General features: G+C 29.5%; 1 protein-coding gene across 2 annotated transcripts in view; it reads right to left on the minus strand.

The window, feature by feature from the left end:
• LOC106683558 (cubilin) overlaps nucleotides 1-12,315 on the minus strand; it is a 285,361-nt gene that overhangs the window by 148,493 nt on the left and 124,553 nt on the right. For both annotated transcript variants that reach the window (XM_067048435.1, XM_067048436.1), the window contains exon 3: nucleotides 10,405-10,494. In XM_067048435.1, the coding sequence (XP_066904536.1) occupies nucleotides 10,405-10,486 (82 nt within the window). In that variant the 5' untranslated portion in view covers nucleotides 10,487-10,494. The remainder of the gene's footprint in view (nucleotides 1-10,404; nucleotides 10,495-12,315) is intronic.

Genomic DNA, 12,315 nt, shown 5'->3' on the forward strand with positions numbered 1-12,315 from the left:
TTTAAGAAGTGGATACGTAAAGTTTTGATATAAAATATATATATTTTTATACATTGTTTTTTTATATTTTTTAAATTAAATTAAATCTGTACCGCTGCAACCCATGAAGGGTCTGTACTTACTATTTAAGGAAGTAATGTTACTAAACCAACGGTTGTGCGTGGAGGTTATTTCGTCAGAATCATGCTTGACCGCCAGATTTTTACCCACTTTAAGAGGCTGGTAGGAACCCGGCCCCCGAACCCGGACAATTATAAATTTTTATGTTTATTACTCTTATTTTTTTAGGTTTTAATTAAATATAATTATTATATTGCATGACCAGATTTTTGTGTATATAAATTATTACTAAATTTAAATGTTTTTAAAATATTTATCCTGCTTGTTGTAGTTTTTCTTATATTTGATAAAAGAGTTGTGTTAGGTTAGGAAAGAAAATTAAATCTTGTGATGCGTTGGAAATAAAAAGGAAAAATAATAAATAAAATTATGTATTACTAAAATACAATAAATTTCTTTTACTATATATGTAAATTTTATGGACCATACTATTTGTAAGTATGTTGTGTATGACACAGTCCAATGGAGTTGGGGAGCACAACCTTTTCAATAAAGTGCTTCTTTCTCTTTGAATTCGATTATTTTAACACTATTTTTTTCAAATTTGTATGTCTTTAACGCTAACTCTTACCAAACACCTGACAGACTGCTATGTACTACTAGTAGCTAGCTTAGACTAGGAGGAGATCCGAGAGCCAATTAGCCGTGCCCCTAGAACCATCCTTCATTAATACGGGCCATATCTCTTCTAGTCGAGAGCGGTTTTTGCAGCCACTCCACTCTTGGCCTCTTGTCTTCTCCCTTAATTAATTCCTCCTCCACAGGACTTGATATAACTTTGTCACGGGCTCCTTTTCCTTGTCAACTGATAAAGCTAGAGGGGAGGAAACTAGAGGCCGTTTAGGGCCTCCTTCGGGCAAATGCCTTAAAATAATATATAAAGCAATTCAAATCTTTTATATGCAGGGTGGAATTGATATTGTCTACCGTAGACAAGATGGGCTATTTTATCCATTCCGGGAAAATGAGTAAATATTAATTATCTGGTATGAAAATAGTGTTTTTTGTTCTTTCATTTACTTTAAGAAAAAAAAGTTTTTAGTTTGAATTTATTAACCCTACAATATAGATTTACAGTTATACATATGAAAAAATAATAGAAATAAAAACAGTATAATATGGAATCTTAGATTTATTTTTGGTTCATTTTTTTGAATTGTTATTATATATTGATTGTGTTTGAGATGGATGAAATTATTTATATTTTATAGATGACAAAATCAAACCCACATTGCTGGAAGGTGCAGAGCCTATGAACAGTTGCCTGCATTGCAACATTCTATTTCACAATCTAGATCTTTAATGTCTTCTTTCCAATTTGGTTCGGGAGAAATATTAAATAACAGCTGCTGTTCCGGATAACCTACGGCAACCGAAAGATTGAATTGGAGGGGCCACCATAATACATTATCGCATATAATAGCCTACAAGATATACTAGCGCACATGTGGCCAACAGTCAAAATTCACCTCCTCCAGCGCTCTCTACGGAGAGAAGCAACCTAGACTAATGAGAAGAGAGCCATCTTGTCTTCTGGCAGAAATAATCCATTCTTTCTTTTTGTCTCTCATCAGAAATCTACCATGAGTGAGTAGAATTCCTGGAGTTGTTCTCAGAAGCAGAGGGGAGAGAGGCCTAAGAATGTGGGGAGAAGAAAGTCCATCTAGCAATAGTTAACATCCACATCATCATCAACCACCTCAATTTTAGATCTAAAATTTCCATAGCCCAGTCATTCAAAATTTTACTAACCATCTAATCATAAATGTTTTCTTTCGGTCACCCCCTACACCACTTGTAACTTAAGGAATAGAGTTTTATTTACTTTAATCATATCTCATTTTTTCAATTATACAGTCCACTCAAACCCAACCAGCCAACCAAAAGTGAAGTGTGTTGATGCCGTTTTTCAATTTCGGGCGCTTTTTAAATATTTCTCCATCTCAAAGTCTCTCCTTCCCGTTTTAAGCTAATATTTCAAAAGTGATATAGGGCCCTCGCTCTCTGGCAATTCGGTTGAAGGCATGCTTCATACAGCTGCAATGAAAAAAAAAATTATATAAAATAAATAAAAGAAGGTGAATTCATAAAAAGTAATCAAACAACCAAATAAATAGAGAAATGATAGTGAAAGAAAAGTTTAAGTGTAGTGTTTCTCATATTCGGCACCCACGGCGCCCGTAGCTGCTTGTCATCTACACAATTATAACAACTAATCCTAAGTCTACAACTAATAATGCCTATTGCGTCGTCAAAATCTGAAAATGTAAACAATATGCTCACTCTAGTTCAAGGTCTCTTCACATTTACATAAAAATACTCGTTCTGACACTTGTAAATTATTCCATATAATCCATATTTAGAAATTAAGTGTAATCATTTTCACGCACGGCTAGCTAAACAACAACCGTAGGAATCCGTCATATTTTGATGATGACGGATTCTTATGAGGAATTGATTTTTCAAATGAAATTTTTGTCTGTTCGATTTTCGGCACCGTTTGACACGAATTAACGAACTGAACAACATACTCTATGACTTACTTTTATATTAAAAGAATATGTTATTAAAATTAATTCTATAGAACCCATGATGGATCAGTACTTTGTAAGGAAGGACTGTTACCAGACCAACAGTTGTTCAAGGAGCTAATTTAGTTAGAATGACGCTTGACTGCCATATTTTTACGCAATGAAGGGTACTTCCTTCAGGAGGCTGGGTGGACCCCGGAGGGCTCCCGACCCTCAAGGCTGACTCACGACTACAGTGAAACAGAAAATAAATATCAGCCAAATACACCCGTATTCGAACCCTAGTCCTTGGAGTTAAATAAAATGTTATATCAACATTTGAACATTCTTTTTACAATCTAGGAAGCAATAGCGCTTAGAGCATTGCTTTCCAGACTTTTTTCGCTGCGGCATCCTTATTGGACAAAAAAAAATCTTGGCATTCTTGTCAAACAAAAAAACCAAAGTAATAAATATGCCGACATGAGTTTGCTTCTTGCGGTTGAGTATATAGGAAACAGAAGAAGAAAAAAAAATGCAAAACGTTGGAATCCGCTGTATTTCCTATTACTATTTTTTTTTTTGTAATACTTTGAGAAAGTGGCATTCGCTCGCAACGACATTGGGAACCGTCGGCTTAAGAATTAATAAAAACAAAATCTTAATGATTTGGCAATGAATTGAAAGATTTCTGTTATCATCACAATATTTATATCTACTGATTAGTAATAGTTAATATTCAAGGTTAAAAGACTTGATTGTTTTCTACCTTATTATAACCAATATAACATAAGGAGAAAGAACTATTTATTAGGACGAAAAGAGGTCAAGACTTCAAGGTTAATTACTATTTATTGTATTGAAATAAAAAATTTTAAAGCACCCGCATATTGTTATAGTATTCAATAAGCTGTGACAATATCGTCAACTGATTGCCTTAATTATAAAAGAGCCCACATCGTATTAAATTGACAGCTCTATTAAATGATCCATAATGACAACTATCTTAAGACTTAGTGTTCTATTTTAACTGTCGTAGTAACTTGCTCAACCGTTCATTACTTGCGATAGTAACTAAATTGTTGGGCGCTTGTATATGAATTAGATACAATCATGAATATCTTAGATAGTTCGTTTTTTAATATTATTTATTATAAATCAAAATGATTTAGGAAAAATATTCTATGAACTTAATTAAATTAAATCCATATTGTAAAAATAAAAATTATAAAAGATTAAATTTTATTTTAAAACAGTCTTCTTATGTACATATTTTAGTGACGTTTATTTTAACGGCCTTTATTCTATAAATTTGACCATTTTTTAAAACTTCTTTTCCTTACTTCTTCACCCCAGTCTTAAAATTAAAATTCTTTGGTATTACAAATACCCCATTATTTGTAGACAATTATTCTTATGGCTTTGGATCTTTATTAATTACCAACATACTTAAAAATCATTCATTACTCTTAAAAACAATTTTTATAAATAAATATGTTGGTGATTTTTTACGTTTACTTTAAAAAATTATTTAATTTGAAAAATTATATTTTTCAAAATTAATTCGTGAACGAATTCTCTTTTATTTTTTTACTTTATTTTTAAACCCTAGAGATGCCTGTAGATTTTTAAATTTCTTTTTCTTTTTTCAAATCTAGTCACTACAACACACAGATTCATAAAAAGACCATTCGTTGGTGATATTTTAGTGCACTCTATTATTATTTTATTCTACTTTTTTTGTTGGTAAGATGAAGGACATCCAGTGTGTTATTTGTTTAATTTATTTAGTAGTTTGGCATTATATAAATTAAATTTTTTGGTGTTTCCAACAAATCCCATCAAATCACATTTACCCTTCGTCGTAAACCTACTTATGGCCTACAGTATCTTTTAATAACTTTGCTCTTACCCCTGTAGAACAGATCCGCTACCTTGGACTACGTCAGGACAAACGACAAACCTGTAATCCTCGCATAAGACTGAAAAGACAGGAAACTGCACGTCGATTTTATTACAGCTAATAAATTACTATTACAGCACTTACTGGACAGACGGTCTAAACTTCCAATTCATTATAAAAGACTGATTTACCATTCAATTATACCGCCTATCTGGACATACGGAGTTGAGCCTTGCTATCCAAAATCCTTCGTAAAGTCCTCAATACTCCTTACTTTGTCACGAATAAAATCATCTGTAAACACCTTAACATTCCGTATGTAACCGATCTAGCTCAAACCCGATATCAATACTTCCATTATAAACTCCCTACCCATGAAAACCCTCTAGTATCTAGCCTTCCTTCCTCCTCTATTCTTAACAAACCTGCGAGGCGCCAGAAAGGAAGATTGCCTCGAGAAATATGATTAGAGTGGTACCAATGGGTAGTTTTTCTACATTCCTGTATCCCTCCATTTTGATCTTACATCAAATTTACTAAATGTGTTTTTATGTAAATACAGTTGTACATTTCAATAAATAGATACAAAAAAAACTTTTTTTTTGGTGTCAGTTTTGTAATTTATTGCAGTATTTAGGTTTTCGGATACTGTAGTTGCTTCAAAAAACCTTTCTTCTAAAGCTATTTTTTCCCTTATTATATTATTTCAACATCTTGAAAATCAAAATTGTGTCCTATTTTCGCATGTTGCTGTACAAATGCTTTTTTAAATTGTATTTAGGGTTAAATTAGTTCTTACAGTTATTAGAATGTTTATACATCCTATCCTTTAGATTTTGCCCACTCTCTCCATTACTCTAGTATGATTTAGACAGTTTAATTTTATAAACCACTATATTATGAACTACTATACTAGAAACCACTATACTATACTATACTACACTATACTATACTATACTATAAACCACTATCATTATACAAATTATTATTGTATCCGAACTTATACTCAGGTGCATCATAGTTCTATTTATACTTTATCAAAATTTATTCATATAAGCACATTTTTTATATTTTATCACATTATGTCTGCTGTTCTATTATTTTAATTTTCCATGTTTTTATTGCTTAACCTGTTATTGATATTTATTGCTACATTTCTTGTTTTTTGGGTAGAAATTGTCTAGAAATAATTTATATATTTTTGTTTTAATTATATTTATTTTTGATTTGCTCATTTTCTAGATTTATGAGAACTTTAATAAGATTATTTTTTTACAATAATTTTTTGAAATATTAAAAGCACATCTATTGTATCTTCATCTGTCATAGTATAAGGTATCATTTACGTGCTTTTGGTTTTATCTGTTTTTCATTTAATTTATTTTGTAACAGTTCATTCGTAAATATTCCGGCTATATTGGTTGATAGTGTCGATTCCATTTATATTCCATTGTAAAGAGGTTTACAAAACGTGACATTGTTTAGTAAAATGTTTTACATAACCTTTTTCATATAACACCTTATATTTATTTAATAGTTCATTGTTGTTATATTCCGTTTTCATTTTCTTTTATATTATTACCTAGCTGATAAAAGTGTTGTTTTGATAGAATTGTTTTGTTTTATTTTTATCGCTATCATAAGGTTTTTATTTTGTGAATTTAGTTTAATTTGATATTATTATTATTGATATATATTGCCTTGGACTTTGCTCTAACATAATGTAATTTTTATATAGAAAAAAAAATGTTAAAAATTTAGATTGATGCAATTAAAATATTTATCTTACACGTATAAATATTTTAATTGCATCAATAACTATTTTTAAAAATTAATCAAAGGAAATTTTTGACTTGGACAATTAGTCTGTAATAGGATGTAAACATTTTTAGTTACTTGGAAAAATCAATTTTAAGTTATAATAAGTTAAAAATAGTGATATATGATGAATGAATCGTAAGTAAGTAATAAAAATATTACTTTTAATTTAATAATGTTTTATTTATAGTAATATCAATTTTGACTTTGTTACTGGGGCTTTATCCAATAAATATTGCCTCAAGAAGAAGAATTTATTGCAAGATTTTACCTGACATGTGCCTGTAGGATGAAGAATAGGCACTTGCTTTGTATATGTGAAGTGTTTGCTTTGTTCACATTCTAATAACTAGACCTGAAGATATTACTTTAATGAATCCCAAGAGTTTAATATCGTCAATAAGAATATGATTCCTGTAGGACCTCTAAACGAGTAGAGGGATACTTAAGGACGAAGGATCCATATGAGTTTAGGTGGGGAAGGGTTTCCCATCCCGCAATACAACAACAGTAACAATACCTCCGTCGCAGCAAAACATACATATTTGTTGAAATATATTCGAACATTTAGATCACAGAAAAAACATTAATTAATAACAAATTATTCGAATTGCGTCACATTTTTGTTAATTTTTTTTTTTTTATAAAAGTTATTTAAATTGGTTTCTTAAGGCAAAAGATCAAATTTGCTACTACTACCTCTTAAACTACAACTATAGTAGGAGGTGACAGCAAAGGATATTGGACCGTGTACTACACCGACTGAGAGCAATCAGTTGGTCCGAACTCGACCTCCATGGCAACCTGTTTGGAAGGTGGCCTCCAAGTAGCAAGAAGTTGGAGATGCTAATTATTCCACCATCAGAGGCAAACATGGAAACGAGGTTCCCGGCTTGTTCAGGTTGAGATTGGTTGAGGACACTTAGGTTTGGTCGTACAACCTAGAGGCTTAGTGTCACTCTAATAGTTTGGATATCTTACATTGAGAAAATTCAGGCTGTTAGTGTGGAATAGTCCATAAATAACTTAGTCACGAAAATTGAATCTTTCGATTTAATGTTAGCAGTATAATTTATATTTCACAGTTTTAAATTTGCTGATTTTTATTTTTTATAAGTTTTGCCTGAGCAAATTTTTTCATAACTTTGCTTTTTAGTATGTACTGACGTTTTTTATATTCATATTTTTTATTCTATCTTTCAGATTTTATAATTGGGTGATAATAAATTTTATTTTTTTTAAAGTATTTTTTACCAATTATGGGATATTTTTCATTTTAAATTAAATTTATATAATTTTTTATTAACACCCTTTTGAATATTTATTTTCAAAAAACTTTTTGGGTATTAGTATTTTTCTAACTATTATTTAATTTTAATTTGTTGCCTATTTGACAGTATGTGATATCAAAGCCTTAGTACAGGGAGAAGAAGAACTAACAGTGAACTGCTTGCAGACACTGGTCAGTCAATATCTCATGATAAAGGCAAGGAGGTTAAGATGGGCAGGACATGTGGCCCGACGCATTCCATCAGGACGCGTCTACTCATCAATGAATGCCAGTACAGTTGGCAAGAGACCACGTAGGGGATAATAACCAGATGGAAAGACAGAATCAACAAAGAAGTGAAAGATCTGTTTGCAGCAAACTAAAATAGCCTAAGGTAGGCAGGCGTGTAGAAGGCTGATTCTATACAAAGTCTGTATAGCACACCGACAAAAAAATTGACTATACCGTGATTATAATTGCTATTAAAGGATTTTTTTTCAGTCTATATATTGTATATTTATCATTTGATTGTCTAATGTTCATTATATTTACGTTAATTAGTAGCTCCATTTTTAAGCATTTTCCCTGTATTAGTTATTTGACACACTGGGTGATTTATAATGATACGAACTAAGTTAATAACGTGTTACTATTTTTCCGACCATCTTGAAAAATTTATAATTCTTCAAGAATACTTTCATATTTTGGAATTAGAGTGTGAAACTATAACCTCTATTGTACATTTTATACCGTTGTTATAATTATGTTGCACATTCGTAACAATTATAATTATAATCATAAAAAGGTTTCCAATATGCATTCAGTTAAAATATTTGAATTTTGAACAAAAAAATTCTTTTAAAAAAACAAAACGAATTCAGCCTCTTACTTTAATTTTTATCTTTTTCTAAATTTGAAACGTTTTAAATAATTTCGTTGTTTTTTATGTGATCTATTTGTTTTTTATTTAATAGATTATATAGTTTTATTGTAAGAAAGATGGAATATAAAATTAATAATTACCAAATTATAGTTTAAATTGTTCTTTACATTTCAATTTCCCGATTATAATCTGAAAAAAATGCCAAATTTATTGAGGAATTATCTGTATTTTAAAAATATGATAAATCACAAGTGCTGTTTCAATGACTAACTTAGAAAGTCCATATAAAAAAAGAATTATCTACAATAGTATTAGCATTATAGTAGAAATTTCACTCCGTTCTGATGGACATTCTCACCAATATTTATACGGTAGAAAATACTGTGGACCACACTCGTGCATTTTGTATTTTATTTTAATCTATGGAAATGACCTTTATGGATCAGCAATAAAAAAAGAAAGTAGAATTAAGATGTAGAAAGGACTAAACCCACTGGACATGTATTATTCCAATGTCCAGTGGCATGTATTATTACAAAATTCTGAGAAAAAAAGTGTTTATACATACTGAAGTATAGCATAATACTACATTATATTATAAGAGTTATTATAGAGGGCTTTTCAAAATTATTCGAAACGATTATCAAACTGTTGAGCACATACAACGAAAAAAACTTCCTGCCCATTTACCCGCCAATTTGATCTTGTCTTAGCATAAACGCACTGCATTTGATGATATGGTTCTTATGAAATACAGGTGAATGTTATCATAAAGAGGACTTTGATTCTTACCAGTATTTCATAGAATATTTAACGTATTTCAATTTTTAAAAACAAGTTTTAATATAATTCAGGAACAATCAAATACAACTTTGCGCTTTATTTAATTATACATTTAAAACGTCTTAAATCAATAATAAATATTAAGCCTATTCATAACTATATATATTTAACACAAGAAATGTACAAAGTTTTAACATGCTAAATGTTATAAGTATAGGATTGTAAGCAGACCAATTTGAAGTCCTTGTCAAAAAGAGCTTCTAGCAGATTTCTAGGACTATCCACATTCATTTTTGTTTTTTATTGTGGTCTGAGACTATTGTCAATTGATTTACATTGAGTCTGTGCACATAGCAAAATTCAAATTACGGTTTATATTTATTTTCTATTGTTTTCAATGTGCAATACTCATTTATACTATTTGGTTCCTAATTAAATTTACTTATATTTTTTATAAATTATAAAACAGATTCCGCCTATGATTGATCTTTCTTGCTGGACGTGTGTGTAATAATTTTCAACTTTGTGGATATCTAAATTTCTACTTCTAAAACGAAAAACACCCTAATTTTGATAATTATTTTGATAATACTTTACAGCTTAGTAAAAATACTTTGAGGAAGCTCAGGAAATAAAAGTAGAGATTCGGAATTCGAAAAAAGTATTAGGTTAGAAGATTTTTTCCATTAATGTATCATTATTTTTATCTATTAATTTATAAAACTTTTAAAAACGTACAAAACAAAAACAGCACGAACTAAGCAATCAAAATGACAACGAACAAAATGTTCAGCTCAGCTGGTTTGTTACATGAAGTCAATCTCATTTAGCAGACCTATTAACGTACTCTCAACCATGTTTAATGTTATCTCGTTTTAACATGCTTAAAGAAGGAAATATTTCTCCGTCTAACTCAAGTTTAGTGATTAAAGACACTTTGACAAAAAAAAAATCTTTTTCTTACTCCGTAATTCATACACTGAAGTTCTAGCAGTCTCAGTGCAATAATGCAAACAATAATAATAATAATAATAATTGAAATATTTAAGTTTTCAAAATAATATAAAATATATATTTATTTATTTAGTATTATAATTCTATAAATGCTGGCACTTACCTGAAGAAACCCGGAACGAGTGAAGAAATATGAAGAGAAGAAAGAACAATGGTGGGGCGTCCCGGGATCCGCCGCGAGCCATACTGTGTCCTAGTTATAAAAATAATATATCATTATTGAATAAATAACATATTATAATAATTTAAGTATCATATAATTTATAGATTTATACTGCCTAGTGTCATGGAAAAATCTCAAATAATGCAAATCAGCCTGTAGTTCTTAAAAAATTGTTTTCAATAAAAAAAGATGTAATGAGTCCAAAAATAGTATTTAGTGATGATAAATATATCTAATAAGGAATTGTTTTGGGAAGAAAACTAATTGAGGCGAAAAGATATATAGAGTAAATATTTTTTTTTTTATAGATTGTACAAAATATTGTTCAAACTACGTATAAAACAATACTTTACTTAAAAAAACAAACTTGGTTTGCGGAACCACTACTATGCCAATTAGATCTAATTACTTATTTTCACTCCCAATCCATGTGTAACGACCAATGGACAAAAAATTTAAGTTTTGATTAAATAATTTTAGTTGTTTAATTAACACTATGACTGACGGTCACTACAGTCTGAATCGTGATGTATGAAATCCATCTCATGGAACAAATATCTGCAAAGAATTTTAAAAATTAGTTTCTATCACACTTAATATTGAAATACATTTCTGGTGGTTCTAAAATTCTTACTAATTAAGTAATTAATTTAATAAATTAACGAATTAGGTCTTTTGTTTTGTAGGAGTTATGAATGAAACATAACTCCTAAATGGTAAATCCTCGCAAAACAGTTACAGTATAAGAAATTCATTAAATTCTTCTTGGAATGATTACTATAAAACATTAATTTTGTTGGGTGGTATGTAGTAAACCGTAAGCAGTCGGAAACATAGAAATGAAATTTATTTTTAAATTAATCCAAAAATGAGGTCTAGTAGTATTCATGGATCCAAATACGTGGAAACGCATTCCTGGCGGTCTTAAAATGGTTACTAATTAGGTATTTAATTTAACAAAGTAATTAATTAGAAGTTTTCTATCTAATAGATCTCTTTTTTTTCATATAAAACCTGAACAGTGGGTCTAAGTAAAATAGTGAAAGAAAAACACTTTATTTAAAATAGTCTGGCCAACTGTATTGGGTTGCCGCATACATTAAAAGCACAATTTGTTTTGAAGCCTATTAATATAAATATTCAGAGCATAAAGCAATAATCAGTCAAAATCTGAATGCCTAGTTTTTTTAAATAATAAATTGTAATAGTCTTTGATTATACCATAAGAGATTATCATCATAATAATAAAGATAAAATGAAATTTTTATTTTAATGGGAGAATATCAATTGGAATAATTATTTTTTTTAAAAATCACAGATTGTCGAAGAATAAATGAAACATTTATAGATTTTTTTGTTAAAAAAAAAAATTGTTTTGTTCTGGTATCCTATATATAAAGTATGCTGTATCTGAAATTAATTTAGAACTAATTTTTGGTTTAATTAGTTTTATTCAGAGATCATCTTATAATGCCACAATGAAAGAACAAATCTTTGCATGACATATTTTTAAATAATAAAATGACACCTTTATTTTCTTTGTCAAAATATTGTTTTTTTTGTCATGTGTTAAAATATTATTTAAATTCTGTATTGGTTGTATGACTATAATAAGTATTGTTCCTTTTTGAGATATCCTTCGAAGTCACCATTTGTCTAAAGTTGACTTATTTTATTATTTATAGCGGCTACGTGACAGCCAAATTGTTTCGGAACTGCGCCACGTCGGCTATCTTCTGCAATGTCCCATTTAGTAATCTTTGAAATTTGTTATGCCTTTTAACGTTTTTGTATTCATATATCTTCCAAAGATTTGACGAATCAGTCACTAAATAATGTCATATATATATA

This window comes from Halyomorpha halys, unplaced genomic scaffold, assembly GCF_000696795.3.
Source record: "Halyomorpha halys isolate HHAL.00 unplaced genomic scaffold, Hhal_1.1 Scaffold494.1, whole genome shotgun sequence".
NCBI classification, from domain to species: domain Eukaryota; kingdom Metazoa; phylum Arthropoda; class Insecta; order Hemiptera; family Pentatomidae; genus Halyomorpha; species Halyomorpha halys.